The 26,795-nt window shown below is 40.1% G+C and overlaps 1 protein-coding gene across 1 annotated transcript; it reads left to right on the top strand.

The window, feature by feature from the left end:
• The first annotated feature begins 381 nt into the window (after nt 1-381).
• kcnh4a (potassium voltage-gated channel, subfamily H (eag-related), member 4a) lies at nt 382-26,795 on the top strand. Its single transcript, XM_033643996.2, has 16 exons — nt 382-776; nt 7,928-8,161; nt 8,491-8,622; nt 8,749-8,882; nt 12,097-12,349; nt 16,464-16,621; nt 18,277-18,484; nt 18,881-19,075; nt 19,163-19,362; nt 22,187-22,436; nt 22,544-22,758; nt 22,931-22,969; nt 23,790-24,157; nt 24,250-24,329; nt 25,175-25,251; nt 25,481-26,795. Exons 1-16 carry the CDS (start codon nt 701-703, stop codon nt 26,459-26,461), a joined length of 3,600 nt encoding a protein of 1,199 aa, XP_033499887.2. The 5' UTR covers nt 382-700; the 3' UTR covers nt 26,462-26,795.

The following is a 26,795-nucleotide window of genomic DNA, read 5'->3' as shown; positions in this document are numbered from 1 at the left end:
GACCTCCATATGTCCATAAAGAAGCAGCAAAGAAGGCAGTATCTTTGTACAGATACTTAAAAGGTCTTGTCCTCTGTTTTGAAGGATATCCATGCAAACACTCTTTTCTTGTTTCACAGTGTTACATATACTGTACATACATTAATGATCAACAACTTGAGGCGAGCAGCCTGAGCAACAGAGCAGCATCATGTAGTTTCAGAAAAGACACAGACATAGAACTAATAAATTCACTGTGTGTGGAAAAGGGGGATGGTACAGTCTTTTGTATGAGAGACAGAGGGAGGGAGAGAGAGAGAAAGAGAGAGAGCGATAGGCAGGGGACTGGGAGATGGCAGGAACCATGGTGAGTGGAGTTACACTGACTGAAGAGAGGCTGAGGCTTCATTGTGGTACAGGAGCTGCGCTGAGAGAGGAGGGATGCGCAGCTGAAACCTGACTCAATACTGAAAGAGAAGCTTTAGAGAACTGCAACACCTTCAGGCTCTGCACCGAAGAAGAAATGATGCAAGTCAATGGTTTTCTCTCGACAGCATAGAATAGGAATAACTTGTGCTCTCATCAAATCATTGTGGAAGAGTTAGAAGCGAGCCCAAGGAGAGGCAGAGTGGTTTTATTTCAGAACGTCTTTGGGGAATGGTGAGGAACTATTGGAAAGTGCTGTCTGAGAGTCTGCAGTCGTCTCCTAAGCTTGTACAAGATGCCTGTGATGAAGGGCCTCCTCGCTCCACAGAACACTTTCCTGGACACCATTGCAAACCATTTTGATGGCACTCGTGAGTATATTTTTGGAGAAGAGATTTCCATGACACTCTACAGTTTTCCCTGCATATTTATGACTTTACCTTCACACCTTGTCAAGGTAAAAAAAAAAAAAGCATATTATGCAAAGGCACAAAGGCTTGTAGTTTAAATGATATTTGTGAGACAAAGAAAAAATTCAGTAGGCTACTTTCTTTCTGGTTGTGTACATCTTTGGACAAGTTGCCTGTGTTGGGACTTTGGGCAAACTGTATCATCACAATACTGCAGTCAATATGTTGCAAACTTTGTTTCCAGAGACATGTATCACCATGTTAAAATTGCGATGCCTGCAAAAAGATTCCTCTCAGTTTTAAAGTAGCGGCTGTACCAATTAAGCTTTTAGGAGTTTAGCCTTTGGCATTTTTGTAACCCAGTTTTGGATTGTGAGTGACTGGCACTGAAAATCACTGCTGTCGAAAAATGTGTCCAACAACTGTGAGATCCAATTAAAAGACTGCAAGTTGTGACAGTAAAGCAGACCTACAGCAGAAATGGAGACGGACAGTGCAGTTTAGGATGATGTATTGGAACTGAGGAGCTACTTGTTGAGCCACAGAGCTGCTCATGATGTTTCACTGTTGAGATTCACGAGTTTTTCAGTCAAGGTCTTTATTTAGAACGAAGACGTGCTAAGTGAAATCCTTCAGCAGCAATTTCAAAGCCTGTAAAGCTTATTTTTGTCCTCATTCCTCCAATTTATTGTTACTAAACAAGAAGTACCCATACATTTGCCTAAGAATGTCTGTGTGTTTTCAGCAGGTTTTACATGTTGCTTATACATGTTCTTCTTCAACATTAAACTTTAAAACATTAGCAGCACAACAGACTTCCACAGCAGTACAGTACAGTATGTTGGTAATATCTTGATGTTGATATTTCTTTTGCCCATCCTTTAGATGTTTTTCTGCCATGCTTAGGGCACATAAGGACAGCTGTAGAAAGGGTATCTTCAGGTCCTAAAAAAGTCTTTAAGTATCTTCATTTCAGTTTTATTAATATTAAGCCATAAAGTCATTAAATAGTCTTAATTGTGAGGTTATAAATGCAACAAACATTTTTATCTTATATAATTTATCCATCTTTTAAATTCCTTTTGTCAAAATGAGTCAAGCTCTTCTGCATTTAAATCGACATGTCTAATGTTACAGATTTTTAAACCCACTGAGCCTTATACCACCTTTTTACATTATATTTAAAGTTACCTGTTGGCAAAATGTAGACTAACCTAACTCACTATTAAAGGTCAAAAGCATTGAATATAAGTGTCTGATACCTGTTAACACCCTGGGAGAGGCACAACAAAATGGAAGGTCTATGCAAATGAGACTACGAAGGTGTTAATTAGTGAAAATTGGCTTTGTGTTACTGCTGAAGATCCATGTCAGTCAGGAGCAGATCTGTTTCAGTACAGTGTCACTCTTTCAGTCACTGTGTGTTTCTGCCAGCAAGTGCTTTTTTACCCTTATTTAACCAGGATAGGTCCATAAGGACATAAAAAATACTTGATGGAAATGTATGGCAACTATTACAGAATTATACTAAATACTATAACTGAAAACTTGTAATAAAACAATCTGCAATCACAAGTAGACTTGAAGAAGCAAATCTTTACTTACAAAATGTAACACATTTTACCTTTTTGCTTGTCTTATTTTATTTTTACCATTGTCTTTTGCTGTTATTGTGTTTAAAAAAATTAAAGATTATGCATCAAAAACCTGACATGATTGGACTTTCAATATCTCCGCAAGTCTAAATTCAACTTAAAAAAAACACATGCAAAATGGTTCTCAGGTAGCATTATCATTTTTCCTATTTGTAGAGGCCAGGCTCCTTGTTTTATAAAGTGTTTTACCCAGAACAAACTTTTTGCACAGATCATGCTGTACCTCAATATAATAGCAGATGTAGGCCTACCTGGATGCAGCCTCACAGATGTTACACACATGAACCGTACCAATCTGTGCTATTGCATTATTAAAATACAGTCCAACAATTAGTGGTTGTTTATTCTCATGCTTGGCCAGTAAGGATGTTCACCCACTGTTCATTAATTTTGACCCTTGCTTTGCTGTATACTGTTTGTTCCCGCCATCTCAGTCTGTTAGTGTACACCGTGCCTCAGAATCAGCAGAGTAGAAAGTCATCAGCAGGCACTTGTCAGCTTTTTCCAGAACATGATGAAAGGTATGACAAAGTGTGTATAGGTCAGACTGTCCATCTCCTTAACAACTTCACCAACTCAGTTTGATGACACTATCTCGTCTTGTCCGTGCTTCCTGTATGAGACACACATATAGAGTCTTGCACATAGTGCAGCAGACATTTTCTTAATCTTAGCTGCTACAATACCTCTGTATCAGTTTGCAAGTGGGCGGATTGACCAAGTAGCTGAGTGGGAGGTGAAAGGGCCAACTGAAAAGAGATGACTTCAGAGCAGAGCACTGTTCGATCTGAGGAACTGCCTTAAATCCCTCTTGGTGTAATCGGAAGCCTTTCTGTGTGATGACATCTCTTAGAGGACAAGGGTATGATGATTTCAAGTCATATCACTATGCAGAAAAAAATTAAACAAATATCCACAGTGTGAATGTAAATTGAGGCTGGGCTCAGGGGAATGAAGGTGGTATTCACACAGCCCTGATATTTGCAGGGAAATGAATTAAAAGGAATTATGTAAAGGTCAAGAGTCAATCAAATATCATCAGAGGTTTTGCTCATTCATCATCTTTGAAAGCAGAGAAAACATTATAATTACTCAATATCGATTGTCACCTCTAAATATAGGTGATTAAGGTCAGCTAGAGACAGAATTAAATTGACGGTTTAGGGTAACATTTATGATATCTATTATAATATTTTTACTTTGTGAACTGTGGAGAATCATAGTAATTGTTTCAGTGATATAAGAGTACAGTACCAGCCATAGAAAGCTGCAGTTTCTTTTTATTCCTCATCTACAATCTCTTCTACTAATTGCCCATGTTGAAATTACATCTTTCTCCTCTTTATAAGTGCTGTCACGGATAATTAGCAGTAAGAATCATTGTGTTTGAGTGACTGCAATTTAACTGAAAGGAAGCAAATGTATTAGGTGACTGCCAAGTGGAACTAGAGACATAACATTGGGTAAGATATTAAAAATTCTTGTGCACTTATTTTCTTGTTCTGATGAACAATTCTTGGGTCAGTCAGGCATTTATGGCTGTCAGTGTGAGCCATACTGTTCTCTGGATTAACATTAAGCCATAAAAACACGCTGAATGAGAGAAAAGTGGTAGAGGAAAATGGAAGAGTTTGATTTCAGAGACAGCAAGATATACTTTTGCTTGTAAAGATTACAGTTGGGAGAGCAATCTGACTGATTTGCATCAGTAATGATAACATTTATATATGATATATGATCCTCCATGTCACACTCCAGCCTAGGAAAAGTGGAACATTTTACGTATTTAGAGACTGTCACTGAACAGACCCCAACTTTTAATGAGAGCTCAGAGAGCATTTTTAAGAGAGCCAATCAGCAATTTGTTTTTCATCAGGAAGCGGAGGAGTTTTGGTGTGAGCCAACACATACTTAGGATGGCATACAAAAGCCTGGTTAAAAGCATAACATAACTGCATGGTACTGCAACTTGAGTGCCAAGAGCAAAAAACAAGTTCTCCAAGATTGCTAAATTGCAGGAAAGTCACAGAAACAACTTTGCAGTATTTTTTGGTAGTGCTGAAGACAGGAAGGCCAAAGATTGCAAAAACCTTATATCCATTAGTGGAGTCTGAGCTGCTCCCATCAAAGCTGGAGATTTAGGCAGTGGCACCCCAAGAAACTTTTCTTAGGGGTGGCCAGAGGGGTCACTGAAAATTTTGGGGTGGCACAACAAAACCAAAACCCATAACTGATTTCCAGGGATTCGATTATGCTTTGAAATTAACCGTCCTAAGTCCCGTCTCTTTTCTCTCTGTGGTCCAATAATGATTAAGCAAGCCTGGAACACGGCAGAACTTCAGTCAACTTTTCTCTTGTGTGTTGTACTGAGATATGCTACTGAGATATGCTATGTGCTAAAATCTTGTAGAGAAACCCAACAACTTCTATCATTTTTGCTTCCTTCTTATTCTTGTGATAACATTAAAGGACTTAAAGGACAATTAAAGGACAGATAGGATAGGTTGGTGACATATTTTGGAGATAATGTGAATTTTGGTTAGCCAGAAAAGAGCAAGCCTAATGTTCTTCTGTGTCTTCTTCAAAGACTGTATATAAAAATGGACAACAACCACTTACCCCCACTGTACAAAAATGAAGCCAGAATAGGCGCTGCCATTTTGTGCTGGTGATGCCATTTGGTGCTAGAGTCTGATATGATATGATGATATATGTATAATATAATATAATATAATATAATGGATGAAAATCTGCACAAGGATCTTCAGTTTTAACTGAGGAGCAATTGTATTGGTACCCAATCCTCACTTAAGTAATCAGTCATTTACATCCATTAAATGCGTTGAGTATGAATATTGCATATCCTTTATTGTGTACAACTGTTCTTTAGTGGGCTCAGTGTCTTAGTAACCCTGCAGATGCAAATTGCAGCATTGGCATATGCTTTTCTTTCCTACACAAATTGCTATGGCAACACAAGTGTGGAGGGATCTTAATTTAGTTTCTTGTGAGATTAACTGAACACTTATCAGGTAGAGAAATTCCACACATATCACTAATTGTCTAATGCCTTTTCCTCCAGAACAAACCCCCCCCCCCCACCACCACCACCAGCTGCATGTGGTGTCATCACAGTGTGTTTACTTCCCCAGCATTGGGGAGAAAACAAAGCAACACTTGCATTAAAACGGAGAGCAGTACAGGTGTTTGGTGTTGTCTTTGCAGCTTTTTCATCATTATAGTGTTTTGCAGCATAGTCGGACAAAGATGTTTGTTTGAAATTGAATCAGCTGGCATTCAGAGAGTGACTGAACAAATAAATGAAAGAAGACACCGTTCAGTGACTTGGTCCATCTGTCTAAATATTGAAGGGATATTTAGTATTATTTGGAGATGAATGAAAGCAGACATGCATTAGTCAGTAAAAGATGGAGAGATTTTGCTTTTGTTTCTTTATAGTGAACCCTGTAGTGCATGACCCCATATCATATATTCTTACAAATTATTCTGCATCTCCTAAAGAATGGATTAAATTTGGTAGGCTACTTCACTTCCAAGCTCTATATTCCTTTTTAGCAGATGACAGCTTGTCAACAGGGAGATTACTCACACACACCTTCTGCGTGGTTTCCATAGACAGAAAACACCAAATCTTAATGTCATAGCATCATGTCTGACCTATTTATTTCCCAGTTAAATTCTTTCTACCCACATGGCACCCTGTCACAGCCCTCCTAGAAGACTGATGTGAAGAAACTCTGTTGTGTAACTGTTCTGTTTATTACAAAAGAAACATAGAACATCCTGCAGATTGAATTTAGTCATTTGTCTAGTTGAAGTTTCATTATCATTTTCTTCTGCTTTACCACCTACACTTCCTGACCTACAATGACTCCTCAGTGTTCCAGCAGTTAGAAAGAATGAATCTTAAAGGAAAAAAATAGCTTTCATTTTCAAGTATCTGTCTGAGTGGATTTAGCAAAGCTTGTCATCTCCACCATTATTTCTCAGGAATGAAAGCATCTTTTAGACATAGAAGTCTCTCTCTAGCTTAGCACAAGATTGAATCGGGGAGACAATTAAACTGTCTCTTTCTAAAGGCATCAAAATCTGCTTACCACCAAAAGTTCACCAGTTAATTTTGTTTATTGTTTGTTGTAAAAACGAAGAAAGAAAGTTATGAGCCAGTTTTTTGGTCAAGACCAGTAACTTCCTGTCTGGTTGCCTGGCTACTGCAAGTTTATTAGGTACGCATATCCAGCTAATACAGTCTAATAACTACAGTCCTTCATATCAAATTATACCTTCATGAAGGTTTGAATGTTCAATTTTTGTTTTTTGACTGTGTGACAGAGGTATTGCTTCAACTTCATGGCATTTTTGGAGCATGTAGTTTGTGCAGCTGTTGGACTGTATTGCATTATACAGAGAGGATCCGGTTATTTCACCCACACTCATTGATATAAATGGACAATATGACTGAAACACCTGTCAGCATAATGCGACACAATTCAACAGCACCACAAACTGCATCCTCCAAAGTGATTATAAAGTTGAACCAACTCTCTGAAACAGTTTGGGAGTGAATTTCCTGCCCAAGTGAAGGAGGTTAAGTCTCTTGGGATCTTGTGCACTCATGCTAGTCACTTGTTCCTGCGTTGAAAGGATCCAGTGGAGGTGTTTCAGGCATCTGATCAGGATTCCCCCTCTGGGCACCCTCCTTTGGAGGTTTTCCAAGCATGCCCAAGTGGTAGGAGACCTCATGGCAGATCCATGGCATGGTGGGGTGATTATACATCTCGCCTAGCTTGGGAATGCCTTAAGGGGCCGAAGAAGGTTGCTGGGGAGCGGGATGTCTATACCTTGCTTAGGCTGCTGCCACAGTGACAAGGCCGCTGATAATCAGTGGTAGAGGGACGGATGGATGGATCTTTAAAAAAGATATTGTGCGTGTGTGTGTCTGGCTGTGTAAAAATTTGCCTAAAATCCAATGCACAACTGGTGGCAGGATGAAAATGTACCCTGCATGCTAATTAAGGGCCAAAGCCTCACTGATGTACTGGTCCCCCATGGAGCCAGCTGGACCCTGCATATATCCTTAGACTTCATACACACACACACACCACCGGCTTACTTCAAAGCCCTCTCTGATGTGCACTAGATGATTTCAGGGCTCTGAGCTGAAGGCAGATGGAATGACTCAGAAAAAGAAAAAAAATTAGTTGTTTTCTTTTGGTGCATCAACAAACAAATCAAATCTGGAGTGAAATCTGTAGAGGAAATGGGGAAAGAGAGGACAACCTGGTCGCTGTGTCTGAGTGTTACTTGTTCAGAGCTTTCTTTCAGAGCTGTAGCTATCTCGAGCAGTGCAATTCGAAAAGCACAAGATATTGTCATTTTTTTCTATTGCTCAGGGTCACACAATAGCTTTACCTCTAACCTTTATTTCTCTTGCAGACAGTAACTTCCTGCTGGGAAATGCTCAGGGTCGTCATGGCTACCCCATTGTATACTGCTCTGATGGTTTCTGTGAGCTGACCGGCTTTGTTCGCACTGAGGTGATGCAGAAAACTTGCACCTGCAGCTTCCTCCATGGAGCCGAGACCAATGAGAGTGTAATCCAGCAGGTAGACAAAGCTCTGGAGGGCCAGCAGGAGTACCAGGGAGAAGTCTGCTTCTATAGGAAAAATGGTGAGGCTCATATTCAGGTGATCACCCAGATGTTGAGTTGGCCATGCACTCTGAAACACATGTTTTAATACTGTATTGAAACCTAACCTAAAAAGTATTTGTACACGTGAGAACTGATGATAGTGTTCCGAATTTGAACCCTTCTTTTAGTGTGAGGTTAATTTATTTTCAAATAAAGCAACTCCAGATCACAAACAGAAGCGAGTGAGGTGAAAGGGTGATGAGAGAAAAAAAAATGTTTTTCCAGCGTTAATAGAAATCCAATCATCCTTTTAGAGGGAACAACTATAGCAGTAATCTCAGAGTAATAACTTTTTTAATATCCTTAGGAAATCAATTTTGGTGCCTCCTGGATATTGTGCCAATTAAAAATGAGAAAGGTGAGGTGGTGCTCTTCCTCTTGTCCTTCAAAGACATCACTGAGTCATATGGGAAAAGCCATCACTACAGCCAAGGAGACGGTAAGGCCTGGCTATGTGCTAATTCATCTTCAAAATGTCATGCTGCCACATTTATCTATACAATTTCAAGTTAAATGGAATACAGCACTTTTATTAATTCAGTGAGTATGATGATTTTGCTCACAGGTTTATTGGATGCTGCTCACCACAGCAGGAAGAGTAATCAATCACACTTTTCCCAAGCTCGAGAGCGGGGTAGGACTATTCTGCACCACCTGACCAACCTGTTCACCAAGAGGGGAAAGAGGAAACTGACCAGTGTAAGTGCAAAACCCTGGATCATCAAGATTATTAAACCCATGATCTGTATGTGTCTCAGTATTTATCATATTACTGAGTAAAGTTTGACTACTTTCCTTAGAGTAAGCATTTATTATCTTTAAAGGAGCTGTATGCAACATTCAGAGCATATCTGTGATTCAGAACCTGATCCAGGTTGTCTCCTCACGGTTCTCAACAAGGAATTGGCTGAACCAGCACTCAAGAATTTGGGCAAAATCTTACTTTTGGGGTTTTTGATTTTTAGACTTCAATTAGGCTGAAAAAAATACATTTTGAAAGATCAAAGTCTTGACTATTAAGTAGCCATTTAGAATTTTTCAAAGTTGCAAAGTTCTCATAACGCTGATCAAAATATTCATTTTTAAACCATAATTCTTATCTAGTTTTATTTAGAAGGGCTACAGAGTTGCCATGGTATAGTTGAGACACACCTGATAGCAATATTATTTACTGAAGTATTAAAAAATCAGAAAGCTCACCAGTACTTGAGCATACCTGCCTTTTTGGGAACAATTTTTACAATTTTAACATAATTTTTAATTGTTTAAGTTGTGAATTCTTGTCTGGGACAAGGGTGTTTTTTTTTGGCACAGGACAAGTTTAGAAGTTAAAAAATGCAAGCAGATCAAAAATATTTTATAAATCATATTTATTTCATATAGATAAATCCTTTAAAAAATAATATTTTACCCCTGAAAAAGAATTAGTCTGTTAATAACTTTAAATTTAAGGCTTTTTTTTTTTGTAGGACATTTGTCCCACTTCTCAAGAATGGGTGATATACATAACATAAATATAACTGTACTATAGTACTATAGTAGATGTACTATAGTAGATGCTGACAGCTTTGGATGGGACTTTTTGTTTGATTTGATATGATTTCATTATTGTGTCATCGTTGAATAATATACCCAGTCCAAACAGGCTTACGAGACACCATTAGAAAAAGAGATATCAGAAATTAGAGTAGCACCATAAATCAAAAGTAAAACTAAACAAACAGACCATGCTGATGTTTTTCCAAGCTTCAGAAACAGAGGTTATTAAAGGTCATTAAATATAGATATTCTTAACTTATCATAATTAGCACAATACAAAAGAAAATGTGATTCTTTCTCAGCTTCTCCTAATTTGCAAAATTTACACAACTTGTTTTTCTCCTGAATGTTTTTAAATTTGCCAACTTAAAGGGCCTGAGGAAAGATTCCTGTTCTCAACTGTGCAACTAAACCCATTTTTCCTCAAATCTTCAAAGTAACCTTCTTCTAATTGTGTTCACACTGCATGATAAATTATTCCTGTACATATATTGTACTTCAGCTTCCTTAAACAGCCTGAAGCTTTGCATGAAGAATTATGCAATTTACTCCAAATAAAAATGATCATTATTGACCCTGTTTTCTGCCATATTAAGCAATATCACAGTCTTATCATTTTATATATTTGCCTTAATAATTCAGAAATCCAACCCATATCACCCTGAACAGCCAAAGCAGAAGCAATCTTATGAATGCATAACAGTGTGTCTGTTCTGTTCAGAGTCTGCTACTTTACATTCTTTGAATCACCATATCGCTGAAGCATACCATAATAAAGGGGAAATGCATATTATGGAGCCACGAACAAATAAAATACCCAGGATATTTCTAACTTGTTGACAATAGACTCCCCCAGCTGAATCTGCCAAGACCCTATTTCAAACTTCATAGGTCATAAGTTCATTAAGAGTAAATTCCAAATATATGTATTCAGATGTATATTCCAGTGTCACAGTCTCAAAAGTGATTTTTTTTCTCACTTCTTGGAATGCTCTCTCTGTGTTTTACTTTGATTTATTGAAAACCTTGATAGATTTGTGCAGCCGCAGATAACGTTCAGTGTTTTCAGTCAGATGTCACTCAACCTAACGTTACAGGTAGAATGGCGACCAGACATAAGGGTGGTGTTTGCAAGTATTTTGCCCAAATAAATGGAGTGAATTGTAGCATTAAACTTGTATGTCCTAACTATTCTCTATAGTGGTGGTTCCCAACTGGTCCAGCCCTGGAGTCCAGATTTCTCCTTAGTTATAAGTTGAAGGTCCACACAGTTTACTACATTAAGAATCATACTTGTGTTTGGCCATACATGGTTTGCTGTCTCTGTCAAGCAGCTGTCCATAAGTCACTTAATCTACAGCAGGAAATACCACTATAAAATAAAATCTCTGTGTCAGAAATTCAGTGTACTTAAAACTGAAGTGTCAATGCTTGCGAGTCACTTGCGGTCCATTCAGAATGGACCCGCAATCCACCAGTTGGGAGCCACTGCTCTATAGTCTGCTAACCCTTACCCCTGCCTGCATTTTTACTTGGGTGTTCATTTTGGACCCTATTCTTACATTCGATTTTTTATTCGACAATAATTTAATGTGAGTACTCAAATATGAAAATTACTAGTGTTAAGCTAGGAGACAACCGGAAGGTGGGTGCTATGTTTCTGCAATAATGGTTGAGACAGGGTATGAGCGCAGTGGAGAGAGGCGTGACAAGCTTTTTAATGGGATACAAAAACAGGGAGTCATAGCATACCATGCACGTGTTGCTTGACCTCCACCCACAACAACGAACAGTGAAGCTCAGGTTACAGCAAACACAAAAGGAGTGTGACGTCTTTCTCTGCTCAGGTTGCAATTATCCCACTAAATCTATACATAACAAATAGTTGTTTGCCACTCTATAAATATTCTGAACGTCACATACAGAACCTTTAAACCACTGCTGTCTTATCGGCATAAATTATTCATTCAAGTCTATTCAAAATGTATTCGAACTGTTATGTAGATGATGATAGGCACGTGTACTTGATACCTTCACTGTTTCATGCTGAGCTGATTAATGCCAGTGCTGCATCAGTAGGCACTGAAGAAAATGCGCATCATTTGTCCTATTTAATTTTCAAATTTGGTTTCATTTATCAGAAGAACTCATCAGACATCAGGGTTCAATGTGGCTGTAAATATATTCCAAGCACTTCTGATTTGTAATCTTAAATCAGTTTATAAATATTTAGTACTGTTTGACTCAGCACCGGGATGTCAGTGAGAGCAATGCAGTTTAAAATCTCATGCCTTCCATTTTTTTTTCACAGAGCTCAGATCCTCGTGATGCTTTCAGGATTATAATGCGGTTTACATGTGCCATTGTCTTTCAGAGTGTGTTTCAGAAACCGTCTCTACCTGAGTACAAGGTGGCAGCTGTTAAGAAATCACGCTTCATCCTGCTACACTACAGCATCTCCAAGGCCTTGTGGGACTGGCTCATTCTACTGGCGACATTCTATGTTGCTGTGGCTGTGCCTTATGACATCTGCTTTGTCAGTCATGATGAGGGCAGCGACTACCACTCACTTGTCAGCCGCAGCACTATGGGCAGTGACATAGCAGTGGAGATGCTCTTCATACTTGGTATGATATATTCATGTTTGAATAAAACATTTTCGCTATCGTTGTGTATGTTTGCACTCATGCCAGTCATTTCTCCAGATAGTGGGTGGTTGTATTCTTCTTTCTGTGGGATAATTGGTAGCTCGTACCACTATAATTTTAAAGTAACATCTCCTGTAGTGATTGCATGTTACACACTTGCTGACCTTCATGCTGAAGCATCTTGAGCAGAATTATGAAGAAACAGCAGTACAGTTTAAATTAAAAACAACTTTATTTCCCAGTGCAGCTGCAGTAGTTTCCCTGGCGATGGCTAACACACAGCTACACCTCCCACCTTCCCTCGCCCACTCAGGGTGTCTCTGTTGCCCCAGGTTACGAATCATAATTAGACTTCTCTCACTTCGTCCCACTTTTCCTCCAAACGAAGTGTGATAGCACATCTGTCATGATGCTCTGTGACTTCCTATCTGGACAAAATGAGTTCGCCTGGTGTATGCTGCTGCTCCATCTTTCCTTGTTGGTGAAAGTAAATCATTTTCATGGCAAGCGTCAGTGAAGACATTTAGAGTACTACAAATGCTTGTCCCTGAGCCAGCTTCATTTAAATTCATGAACACTCTCGATTCAATCGTATTGCAATAAACAAGAAAAGAGCTTGTCCTTTTTAGTTGTCATATATTGTCATGGATGAATTACAATGTGTTTTCTAAATATCAGTCTAGAGCTACAGGGTTTTATTTCCAATTGAACAGTTGCTTTCAAATAATTAACCACCGGCTTAATATAGTCTACTGCAATATTGAAAATGACCGACATAATCTCACCTCCTCCAGCTATTTATTATGTCCCTAATATCCGTAGTATGTTTTTTTTTTTTCATGTTTCAGACTACATCCATAACAGCTACTGCAGCCATTATTTTAAAGCTACAATTGGTAACTTCTATAAAAAAATAACTTTTGTCATATTTGCTGGAACTGTCACTATATTTATACCACTTAAAGAGATCTTAGGGGAAAAAAAGTCATACTCCTCTGCTTACTATATTGCCTTGTAACGTTTCTGATGGTCTTACCGCATGTGAACAAACACAACCAACCAGAGCAGAGGAGTCTCTAACGCAGCTGTCAATCATGTCAGTCACTGCTCATGAACTCCAGTCAAACTGTCAGACTAGGCAGCGCTGATCAAATATGAGTCAAGGTTCTGTTACTGCACTGCATGAGTGTAGATTTCAGGGGGGCGCAGGGGACATGTCCCCCAACTATTTAGACCATGTACCTTTGCCCCTCTGAATAAAAACATCAAAGTAGCAGAGGACTTTTATTTTGATAGATTAAATTCATAGTGTTTAAAGCTCAAAGTTTTCTGGCAGAGAACCCCCAAACCCCTGTTTCATATGTGCTCCCACATATTTTATTTGTTTTATTTATTTATTTTATTATATATTTTATTTAGAAATAAAAATGAGAAAGTTGGTTCGTAGTTAGTACTTCAGTCTAGTGTTCCAGCATGGTTGCCAGCTCCAACACATTCTCACTCCAACCTCGTCACATATTGACGTTTGGTCGACCACGTCAACATGTGATGTGTAAGGTAACCTGGTGCGTTGGTTTTGATGTTCTGGGACACCATGTCAAGTTCTGCCTGTTACATGCATTGTCTTCCAAAATGCACCTTCTTTTTTTACAGGAAATTTAACATTTACATACTGTCTCAAAGTATGTCAAAATACACGCACCTATGTCAGTACAACACCACAAATTTGTTTTTTTTCTCCTTCAACAAACAACAAATCCATGTGGTTGGGTTAAGGAAAAAAGAACAGGGTTTGGCTTTATAATATTATGAGAAGCAAACACCGATCTCCCGGGTGAAAGTCAGTGTTTGTCTGGTTGCCAGCTCACAAACTTTCTCATTTTACAGCTAAACAGTACACTAAAATAAGTTTCTAAAAACATTTGAGACAAGAAACAGGCAAGGCAGTAACAGAATCTTGATTCATATTTGATCAGCGCTGCCTAGTTTGACAGTTTGACCTCAGTTCACGAGCAGTGATTGACATACAGTCAGGTCCATAATTATTTGGACAATGATACAGTTGTCGTCATTTTGGCTCTGTACACCACCACAATGAGTTTTAAATGAAACAATGAATACCTGCTTACCTGCTTTCATTTAAGGCTTTTTTCAAAAATGTAGTATGAACCGTGTAGGAATGACAAGCATTTCTTCACACAGTCCCCCAACTTTAAGGGCTCATAAGTATTTGGACAAACTAACATAATCATCAATTAAACAGTCAGTTTTAATACTTGGTTGCAAATCCTTTACAGTCAATGACTGCCTGAAGTGTTGGACACATAGGCATCACCAGATGCTGGGTTTCTTCCCTGGTGATGCTCTGCCAGCCCTTTACTGCAGCCGTCTGCACTTCCTGCTTGTGTTTTGGGTGTTTTGCCCTCAGTTTTGGCTTCAGCAAGAGAAACGCATGCTCAGTTGGATTCAGGTCAGATGATATGACTTGGCCATTACAGAACATTCCACTTCTTTGCCTTAAAAATGTCTTTGGTTGCTTTTGCAATATGCTTCAGGTCAATGTCCATCTGTACTGTGAAGCATCGTCCAATGAGTTTTGAAGCATTTGGTTGAATCTGAGCAGATAATGGTGCCCCAAACATTTCAGCTTTCATCCTGCTGCTCTTGTAAGCAAGACAAGACTTCACTAAGATAAATACAGAGGGTTTATCACAAGATGCAAACCATTGGTTAGCCTTAAAAATGGAAGGCCAGATTAGAGTTTGTCAAAAACCATCTAAAAAGCCTGTACAGTTGTGGAACAGCATACTATGGACAGATAAAACAAAGATCAACTACCAGAATGATGGGAAGACAAGAGAAGGAAGAAGGGAAGGAATTGCTCATGAGCCAAAGCACACCACCTCATCAGTGAAGCATGGTGGAGGTACTGTTATGTCATGGCCATGTATGGCTGCCAGTGGAACTGGTTCTCTTGTATTTATTGATGATGTGACTGCTGACAAGAGCAGCAGGATGAAAGCTGAAGTGTTTGGGGCTACATCATCTGCTCAGATTCAACTAAATGCTTCAAAACTCATTGGACGATGCTTCACAGTGCAGATGGACATTGACCTGAAGCATATTGCAAAAGCAACCAAAGACATTTTTAAGGCAAAGAAGTGGAATGTTCTGCAATGGTCAAGTCATATCATCTGACCTGAATCCAACTGAGCATGCGTTTCTCTTGCTGAAGCCAAAACTGAGGGCAAAACACCCAAAACACAAGCAGGAAGTGCAGACGGCTGCAGTAAAGGGCTGGCAGAGCATCACCAGGGAAGAAACCCAGCATCTGATGATGCCTATGTGTCCAACACTTCAGGCAGTCATTGACTGTAAAGGATTTGCAACCAAGTATTAAAACTGACTGTTTAATTGATGATTATGTTAGTTTGTCCAAATACTTATGAGCCCTTAAAGTTGGGGGACTGTGTGAAGAAATGCTTGTCATTCCTACACGGTTCATACTACATTTTTGAAAAAAGCCTTAAATGAAAGCTGAGAGTCTGCACTTTAAGCAGGTATTCATTGTTTCATTTAAAACCCATTGTGGTGGTGTACAGAGCCAAAATGATGACAACTGTATCATTGTCCAAATAATTACGGACCTGACTGTAATTTAGAGGTGTGTGAGAGACTCCTCGGCTCTAATTGGTTGTTTCTGGTGCGCCGTGATCTGATTCTATCAAATGCCATTAGAGGTAGTGGGAAGAGGAGGAGGGATATGATTTCTTTTACATACACTATCTGTTTTATGTACTTCTTTCAGAATACAGTGACAGTTTCAGCAAATATGACACAAAGTTATTTTCATAAAATCACCAACTGTAGCTTTAAAGCCAGCTAAATAAATATTACAGTTTACTGTTTTTCCTAGTGAGATCCAAAGGAATCACCCATTTTATAATTCCAAGGTATTTATTATTAGTCAGTTAAGTTTTAATTATTTTGTACGTAACCAAGTAAACTCCCAAACTCCCAGTCTTGAAACATTTTTCTTCTGGTGTTTTAATTCTGTTTTGTGATACATTTCCTTTTGCTTCTCTCCTTTCAGATATTATCCTGAATTTTCGTACTACCTATGTGAGTCAGTCAGGTCAGGTAGTGTACGACGCCCGCTCCATCTACCTCCATTACTGCACCACTTGGTTCTTTGTGGATCTGATAGCAGCGTTGCCCTTTGACCTCCTCTATGCTTTTAACATCACAGTGGTAAGAGGATCTTTTTGAGGATTCGTAAAGTACAGTGTGTTTTTAGACTGTGGTTTTAGACTTTCCTGTCTCTTCAAGTGCACTAACTTTGAGACTTGCCATTAATGATCTAATAGTATTGTTCCCCCCTGAGCATTGGACTGGAGACTATTATCCCTCTACATTCAACCACTTCACTGAGCATTCTCGTTTGTCTGTCCACTTCAGTTTTATCCTCCAGATAAACACTAGTGCTTCTCATGGATTAGTCTTACTTTGCTGCCCGCTTCAGATGACATGCAAAGACATCTCCCTATCAGGGCTTTAACCTTTTGCATTTTACAGTATTAAAGCTACACTTTCACTTAGAGGTTAGGGGTGTCCCAAATACCACTTTTGGGGCCACAAAGCTTCAGTGACAATCACCCATAAATATTCAAGGCTTCAATGGAACCCAGGGGGTAAGGGGTGATAGTAATCAATCACTTTCATAATTATACACTAACCAGCTACCCAAATCCAACCCAACTTACGTAACACTGCTTTGTGTGTGTGTGTGTGTGTGTGTGTGTGTGTGTGTGTGTGTGTGTGTGTGTGTGTGTGTGGAATGCCGCGGGTTGGGTCACATCACTTGATGCAAAGCAAGTGCTTCACTACAGTTGCCAAGTTCATCTCACCTTTCCTTTTCCTTGACTGACAGCCAATTTAATTGCTTGAAGCAGGGGCTAATGATCGTGCTGAGGACACTGGCCTCATCTGTGTCCGACACTGATTACCCCCTTTCAGTTTCCTCCAACAGTTTACTGGTGAAAAAATAAAGAAAAAACAAAGCAATTGAATACTGATTTGAATGCTGATTACCATGGCAACGGTTGAAGCTTCGAAGCATTTGGGTCAGCCCTATTAGAGATAGAGATAAACATTACTCTATTGCTTAAGATTAAGCATAAAAGTTCAGCAGCTTGATGGAGGCTGGAACAAACGATAGCTTCAAGCATTCTCATTTGCACTTTGGCTCTCAGAGTCTTCTTCCTGATGGCAGAGGTTATATTCAGAGATGAAAGGATGTGGAGAGTCCGCTGATGCTTGTTTCAAGACTGCCTGCACTTACAGTCTCTGTATAGGCTGATATTCTTTCTTCCTTAGTCCTTTCTAGTCATAGCTGTGTTGTGCACGCTGGCAAGCTTTCATTTATTGTATTATATTTATTCTTATCTTACACCACACTGTTGCTGCACTGTTTGTTTCTATCATTTGATTTGTCTTATTGTAACTTTGTCTTCTATGTCTTTTGTTTGACTCTTTTTAAAATCCTTGTCATTTATGTCTTTCTATGTTGTCCTTGTCTACAGGTGCTAAACTCACTTTGCTTTGCTTTGCCCTCCTCATAGCTACAGCCTTGGATTTGTTGAAATTGACTCTAGATAAAAATGTTCCTGCTAACAGTAACATTAAATTCAGAGCAAGTGCTTCTCCAATAGAGACTATTAAAAGACAGTGAATCAAGGTTAGAAGAGAAAAGAGGATGAGTCACAGGTTGTACCAACAAAGCTGCCAAATAGAACAAGCTTGGAATAAAACCACATAGGTAAGCTATTAAAGAGATGATAGAAAACAAAGCAAACGTGACACAAAAGGTTCAGCTTGTATATTCTGCTCTCCCTCTCCTCACCCAGACCTCGCTGGTGCACCTGCTGAAGACTGTTCGTCTGCTGCGTCTGCTGCGCCTGTTGCAGAAACTGGATCGCTACTCCCAGTACAGTGCTGTAGTCCTGACCCTGCTCATGTCTGTGTTTGCTCTGCTGGCTCACTGGATGGCTTGTGTCTGGTACATCATCGGGCGCAAGGAGATAGAAAGCAGTGACCCTGTTACTTGGGACATAGGTGAGCACATTGTGTTATGTGTGTGTGTTTGACAGCTCCAACACCACTAAATCAAGAGCATAACGTTTTTCCTCACTCATTAAGCTTTCCTAAGACATTTTGAGTGTCTCACTTGGCAACCCCAAATGGCCAGTACTGCACATCTCTAGTCACGCCTGAATGCCTGAGCATCATTACAACCTCGTGCTTGTCTCCTTTCAGCCCAGAGGAAGTGAAGGTCACGGAATAATTCCATTATATTACCAGTAATGCATTATATCATTCTACATTAGTTCATCCATCATATAACCTACCAAAGGTGACAGGGTCATTCATTAACACAGACATGAAAACACTGATTCTCGACAATCAATTTCAGTCAGTCTTATGCAACCATCTTCTGATCTCATCCACCAGGCTGGCTTCAGGAGTTGGGAAAGCGTCTGGAGACACCGTACATCAACCGCACAGCGGGGGGCCCCTCCATCCCTAGTGCCTACATCGCCTCCCTCTACTTCACCCTCAGCAGCCTCACCAGCGTCGGTTTTGGCAACGTCTGCGCCAATACAGACGCCGAGAAAATCTTCTCCATCTGCATCATGCTCATGGGTGGTGAGTTAACTGGTGATCACAGACCATTCCCAGAATTATGATTTATTGTAAGATTATCTTAATGTTGCATCCCTCTCCCACCTCCAGCCCTGATGCACGCTGTGGTCTTTGGCAATGTAACAGCCATCATCCAGCGCATGTACTCACGGCGCTCTCTCTACCACACTCGAATGAAGGATCTCAAGGACTTCATCCGTGTGCATCGGCTGCCTCAGCTGCTGAAGCAGAGGATGCTTGAGTACTTTCAGGCCACCTGGTCTGTCAACAATGGCATCAACGCTAATGAGGTGGGTTGAGACTCACAATAAGCAACCATTTGCCTGTGACTTTCTTCGAAACAGTTTATCCCTAATAAGTTTTTCCTGTGAAAGTGAATCTCTTTTTAATAAGTAACTATACAGTATGTGAACAGCTGAACGTGTGGGGTGCAGAAATGTATTTTTCATGAAGAAAAAATACATTTTGTGTGGGTGCTGGATTCTAGATTCAGAAACGTCATTCTTAAAATGTGGGTCACCTCAAATTCTCCTGTGTCTTATTCTATTTCCTTAAGTAGACAGCACTTGGTTGCAAATAGAACTTCAGTAACAATGCCAGAACCGATCTAGGAGAAGTTCCCTGTAATTACAAAAGTGGGAGTTGAAAAAGAGAGAATGCTCATTAACACCCTCATCGCCACCATCTGTAGATAATTAATTCACTGTTGAAGGTAGCAGACACAGCCACTGGTTTCTGAGAACATGATGGCTTTAACACCTTGTGTCTGTTTTTACCAAGCAACTTGGCACATCATGTGAGTGCATCAACCTTTAAAACCACAGTCTGTGCATTTCTGGGTTTTTTTGCTCTGTATTTAACAGTGGTGGAAGAGGTATTAAAATCATTCAGCCTGCTTACAGTAGCAGTGCCTCAAAGTAAAAATATCTAATTCCAAGTAGACGTCTTGTCTATGACTATAATAAGGAAAGGCCTCTTTTTGAGCTGCACAAAGTGATTTTTGACCACAATGGGAGAAAGAGACTCTTGAAATAGACCAACATGAGTATCCCACTGTAGATTTGTTTCCAGACACCTGATCTAGTCACGTCTTTTAAAGCAGCTCTGGCTTGGCCCCTATGACAGAGTTTCTGTGGGTCATTAAAAAGATAAAAATCCAATAATCTTAGTTTTAAGCCTTTAAAATGTCTTAAATACAATTACTTCTGTAACTTAACCCCAGGAATAATTCAACCACAAAATGACCATTTGTATATCAGTTAGTCATGCCTAGTTGCCTTGAACCCATGAAGAAAACTTTTCCTCACATGCCTCCACGGAAAACGGTGAACATATGTTTATTGATTGATTTGGGATCACATTTAACAGCAGCAAAACTATATCAAAACATCTGTTTACAAACTCTTGCACAACTCATGCAGTATAATCCAAGTCTCATTTACCCAGTCGTATGCCCAGTACTTCCCAAACACATGCATTTTCACACAAAAAAACTTAGTAATGAAGTCTGGCTTTAATGAGAGGATAAATAAGTTTCACTTTCAGTTCAGTTTTAATGAGGTTTTTGTGAAAATGCACGTGTTCATTTCATCTTAATTTGTGCATGTTTTCTGAAAGCTTACAAATACGGATGAAACAGAGTAGTACCAACGGAGATTGTGGAGGCAGTGTAGCATAGTTCAAGTGAGATGCAACCGTATGAAAACATTCAAATAATGGCAGAACACAACGAATCGGTAATATATGAAAATGCTAGCAGCATAACTATAAATGTATAGTAACATCTTAAAAAACAGTGAAAAGAATTCTCCATCCACGTTAGGTTAAGGGCACATGGGAGGCCGTGACATTTACAGTGTTTGAAATGGAGGTATCTATTTCAGTACATAAAGGGGGTGTAAATAAGCCTTTACATGGCGTCTCCCCTAACTGAAAAAAAGTAGCTTCTTCTAGACAAAATATGTTAAAACTGCTTCTGTTAACTCTATTAACTTTATTTCCTTCATATCCTCCATACTTTTTTGCCAGTATGGATGGAAAATAGGTCTTGAATTGCCAGCATAATTTTCTTTAAAAGGTCCTTAAAAAAGTATTCAAGCTCACCTATAGACACCTGCAGAAACCCTGTACCACCTCTTGATTACAATATCTGGGTTTTTAGCTTGTAGGTGCAAAAGGCCACCCCAGCTGGCCACAAGATTCAGTCATACAGTTGATGTGTGGACTGAACAACTACAACCATGAGCAGAAAGTGGTTTGACAGAACAGATGCACTTCAGCTTTAAGTAATGCAGCTGTTGGCTGTTTACAGTGCGAAACAACTTTTTGAACTTCACCTATATTGTTTTCCAACTTTAACACTACACTGATAGTCTATCAGGTCATAAGTGCTATAAGAACGCTTCAGAGAGCATAGTGTGGCCTTTACAGAGGACTCCAGCTGCTGACCTACTGCTTTCACTATGCGGCCAGTGTGGACAAGAAGTTATTGTGTTTGAGTCAACTAGAAACATTTCAATAACTCGATTAGGTTCATTTTGTCTACTCATTTAAATAGTATAGAGGGTTGTTTTTTTTATTTCAGACAAAGAGATTAGGAGATGTTTCTTTACCTTGACATGTTTCGACTGTCAACTTCAGTCTTCTTCAGAAGCGTCATCTGACATGCGTCGTGAGGTGTCTTTATCAGCTGGTGTTGGTCCTTTGATTCAGTGTGAAAAAACAAATATTCCCCAATGGAGCTTACAAATAGATACAGAGCTTTACAGTGTTTCAAATAACCAATAATGACAGTCAGTCATCTCTTATTTACCACATGAGCTCCACCCACATATGTCAAATCATAAATCATCAACAGAGAAATAATTTTTAAATAGACAGTGTAAATAGTTGCTGCTGTTGATATTCATGTTTCTTCATGGAAGTTTTCTGTGCAATAGTTTTGGGTAAAAGCCTTGAGCTGGTGGATTTTACAGGGAAACACATCAGTAAAAAGAGACATTGATATCACTCAGAGAGATGAGCTCTTTTGTATGTCCTGAAACACTGTAGCAAATGCATTTGACAACCAAAGTGGTGTCTGAAGTCTGTTTTTTTTCTTATCCTCTTTCTTAGCTGCTGCATGACTTCCCGGATGAACTGCGAGCTGACATCGCCATGCACCTAAACAAAGACATCCTGCAGCTGCCTGTATTTGAGCGAGCCAGCAGAGGGTGTTTGCGCTCGCTCTCCCTGCACATCAAGACCTCTTTCTGTGCACCTGGAGAATACCTTATACGACATGGTGATGCCCTACAAGCCAACTATTTTGTCTGCTCTGGCTCCCTGGAGGTTCTGAAAGATGGCATGGTCCTGGCCATCCTGGGTCAGTGTGCACTGAGTGTAAAACATTTTCTCTCTTACTCAGTCTGCACCTCTTGGATGTGTTGCACCTTGTTGTAACCCTTCTGTTTTAATCGACACTCTCTACAGGCAAAGGTGACCTTATTGGGGCTGATCTCCCAGAAAATGACCAGGTGATCAAGACCAATGCAGACGTGAAGGCGCTGACCTACTGTGACTTACAGTACATCAGTGTCAGGGCTTTGAGGGAGGTCCTTGGGCTGTACCCGGAGTATGGCAGCCGGTTCAGCGCTGACATCCACCACAACCTCACCTACAACCTGAGAGAGGGCAGTGAAGCTGATGTAAGAAATTGTCTATTACATTTAAAGAGCTGAAAACACTGCAGAGAAAGACAGAATTGTACCAGTGCTTAATTTCTTTGCTTCTGCTCCCTAACAACAACATGCCTATACTTTGCCACCAAATATAGATATGTGTGAAATGCCCTGTTCATTTTTATTTTGATGTCTCTAGGGAGTAACTAAGATTCCATGGTCTTCCAGGCTGTCTCAGGTATGTGTGCCTAGCTAAGGTAATTACTTCAGCCTTCATCTGCTTGACACATCTGGCAGTTTGCTACAGCACAATCTGTCTTTACTTTAAAAGACATCAGTCTGCTTTACTGAAATGTAAAACTGTTAAATGTTGGAAATGGCACATCAACTGCTTGAATTCATATACATAGCTGAGATAGAGATGAATATGATAAAAGGGAAATAGAGAGGAAACAGCTTATATATATGGATTACACAGAGGAAACTAATTAGTTACTGGGATGAACTGTCCCTTTAAGCTACAATCAAGTGTGCAAGTAGACTAAAAGATTCTACAAGAGGAGCCTAAAAGATGCCTGAACTGTAACTGTCAAAATCCATAACACAGCACTTTTGTAATAAGCAGTAAAGAAAACATTGCTACATTCATCCAGTCAAGTTTGTGTGTACACAATCTTTGATTTCCCATAGATAAATTATTTTCATAAATGTAACTTGCTGACTGGCTTGCACACAGATAAAAAGCAAAAATACAATAATATCTAAAGTTCACTTACTAATGTAGCAAGGCTGTTGCTGTTTGTTTTCTTTTTTCTGGTCTGTTGCAGAGGAGGAAGCTTTGGTTTTATATTTTCACTGAGCACTCTGTGTATGCAAATATGTGTTATTTTAACATATTTGACACCAGAAATTAAATACATTTCAAAGTATGATTTTTTGCATTAAATGGGAGCTCCTCTACTTTATGTTTAACCACTGATTGTACACTGATATGATGGGTATATTGTTAAAACAAAAAAAAAAGAAGAAAAACTAATTTCCATCCATCATCTCCTCAGGGTCGTGCTTCCACGGACCATAAACTACCCTACGTTGTTGAGGCAGATCATGCTGAACATGGAGAAGACAAGAGACACTCTCAGCAGAGGGGAGTGCCTCTGTTACTTGGAATGGGCAGCCCTGTTCGTCAGCCCTGCCTCAGCAGCCTGTTAGGAGAGGAGCTCCGTCACATCAATGCACTCCATCTCTGTCGCTCTCCTATTCAGGGCGGAAGAGGCCGCAGCCCATCTCCTCAGCCACTGGCTAACCAGGAGCTCTCTCCTTCACCTTTGCCCAGTCATACCGGTGACCCGAGCCTAAACCATCGGCCTGCCAATTTACTCATGCCCTCTTTGCCTTGTGTGAGTCCACTGAGCCTTAGTCCCAGGTAACCTATTCATCCTGCTTTACCCAAGTATAATTCAGTAATCATTTCTGCATTTTTTTTTTAAATTATAAACTTATTTGTGGCTCTGCTAGGGTCGTGGATGGAATTGAGGACAACGGTCGCTCATTTCAATTTAATGTAGAGCAGAGGGAGACAAAGACTAATGTAACAGGTAAAGTCTCTGCAAGCTGCACAATGGATGAAAGATGAACTATATGGGATTGGGGCAGCAAAAATCTTGATTAAAAGCACTTTAGGAACAGATGCTTAAAGCTGCGGTAGGCAGAATTTTGGATACGGTAACCCATTTCCCATACAGTGATTTATTTAATCCTATTTCATTGTTAAAACTGCACACATCTCATTTACTAAGCCCGCCCTTGCCCCACATTCTCTCTCTGTGTTTATCAGACCACAAATGAGACAAGAATTAGCTAGTTAGCAACCCCACAGTCCCCCCCCCCACCCAGGGTTGGGTGCCAGAGCAGCAGCGCTGGGTCTAACCTGTGTAATGGCCGCAGCAGAAAATTTACTGATCTAGCAGAGTGTCGAGGCTGTCCAGTCCCATGGAGCTGGGGTTTGCGCTGGCTGTATGCTGTAGTCGCTTACTGAAGATCCGTCTCTGGAGCTGCTACCAGCTCTCCTCCAGGCGAGGTGGTCTGTAGCAGTCAGGAGTGAGGCAAAGGACACACTGATTCGATGCTGCTTAACTACACCAGGAGACGAAAGCTGCAGATAGCGTTACTAAACCTTCAACCACAACGGCTGGGAGACATGTCTCCATCCAAAGTAAACACAAATTGCCTACCCCAGCTTTAACTCTAAATTATACTGGGTTGAATAAACAAAGGAAATTATCAGATTTCAACACTTTGTGTCTCATTTTGTTTCTCTATATTCGAGCATTACATAAAATCCTGCTCATTTGGCGATAGATGTCATAATTATATAATGCATATAGAGGGTTATCTCAGATCAGCTGTATTGTATAGCTCTGTGTTTTTTATCCATTTTCAGAACGGTTCCAGGTGAGTGCTAACCTGCTTCTGGAGACCGAGGAAGTGAGACAGAACATCAGCAAACTGAACAAAGAGGTATGGTCAGGCCCAACTCAGTGATATAAAATTGTGAAATATGAATTACAAAATTTGGGTGACAGTGTTAAATGTAGTCTGAGAAGTCAATATAATCTAATCTTAACTGCTTTTCTCATTTTCTTCCATGTGTATCACTCATTCTTGTCATTTAGGAGTTGTAAAGATTTTTTTTTAACAGAAAAAAACATACAGATATGCCCTACAGCCAACTTTTCTTTTCTTGCAGGTGAACAATTTGAACCAAGAAGTATCCCACCTGGGTAAAGAGCTCCACGACATAATGCATTTCCTACAGTCTCATATGGCCATGCTCCACACCCCTGCAGTCTCCTCATATTCCTATGGCATACAGATGGTTCCCAGCCCTAGTGTGACTGCCTCCAGCAGCTGGCAGCCCCATGTCCCTTTAAAAATTGCCACGGGGCTGCACCTCCACCATGAAGCCATTAGCCATCCTGCCAGAAATATGTGGGGCTGCAGTGGGATGCCCTCCCAGGGCAGAAGCCCCACCTTGCTGCACTCAAGTCCTGTGTCATCCTGTTTACACCTGTGCTGCTCTGACAGAGAGGGGGGCACAGCCCATAGGTTACAAAGCCAATGTAGCCCCTTTCAATCCCCCAGAACAACCCCAAACTCTCCCTACATGACCCACCCACATGCTCAGGGTGGTCCATCCCTTTTGGGTATTAGTTCTACCTACAGTAGCTTCCCAGTGATTTGCCAGGCCCAACAGGTGCCATACAATGCCTCTATCCCAACGATGAGCAACTCTCACCCTCTATGTTCCCCAGTAAATTCTGGCTACTCCCCTCAATCGCTGAGTGTTCAAACCAACTCTGATCCCACACATAATCAGACCAACTCCCAGACATCCATCCATTCCTCCATTACTCACACTGGCCAGTTGCAGTATCATAATACCTACAGCTCTCTCACCCCTTCAGCAGTCCATACTTCAACATGCACAGGGCACAACCAGGGCCAACAGGGCTCTATCATTGGCCCCAGGCAAAATGACCCAATAGGATCCAGCCCTGTCCACACCATACAAAGCCGTGCATCTTCTCTGCTGGCACAGGTAACAGACCCAGACTGTAGGGCTTCGCTGTATCAACAGAGGACAGACAGTATTGAATCTCACGATACGACTGGCAGTACTCCAACCATAGAAGTTCAACCTCCTCTCTTGGATGTTGAAGGAATATAAAGCCCACACTGATGAACTCAGTTTTTTGTTGTGTTACTGTATGATAATGATGACTTAATTGTAACTTTAAGACTTTAGCGTGTGATGTTTCCATCACTTAAAGATCTCTCTGCCCAAATGCACGAACTGCTAAAATCCCACTGCCACAAATGAATAAAACATTTTGTAAATGATTGTACTCATGTTTTTATATGATAATGGCATTTTTTTGTTAAGTCGGTTGAGGTTGCTTACTGGTCTACAGAAACGATTGTTTAGCAAATGTCCAAGACCTGAACCATGCAGTCTCTTCATGGCATTTGATACAGAATTATAAAAAAAAAATATATAAAAA

This window comes from Epinephelus lanceolatus, chromosome 18 (genome assembly GCF_041903045.1).
Source record: "Epinephelus lanceolatus isolate andai-2023 chromosome 18, ASM4190304v1, whole genome shotgun sequence".
Lineage (NCBI taxonomy): Eukaryota > Metazoa > Chordata > Actinopteri > Perciformes > Serranidae > Epinephelus > Epinephelus lanceolatus.
Note: the sequence above shows the minus strand (reverse complement) of the source record. Positions and strands in the feature narration are given on the sequence as shown.

Bases quoted from the DNA above. Each gene is read 5' to 3' on its own strand.
- kcnh4a (XM_033643996.2), top strand. From the start codon at position 701: ATGCCTGTGATGAAGGGCCTCCTCGCTCCACAGAACACTTTCCTGGAC. The intron at 22,437-22,543 runs GTCAGTGTGCAC...CACTCTCTACAG, and splicing joins CATGGTCCTGGCCATCCTGG to GCAAAGGTGACCTTATTGGG. The intron at 24,158-24,249 runs GTAACCTATTCA...TGGCTCTGCTAG, and splicing joins CCACTGAGCCTTAGTCCCAG to GGTCGTGGATGGAATTGAGG.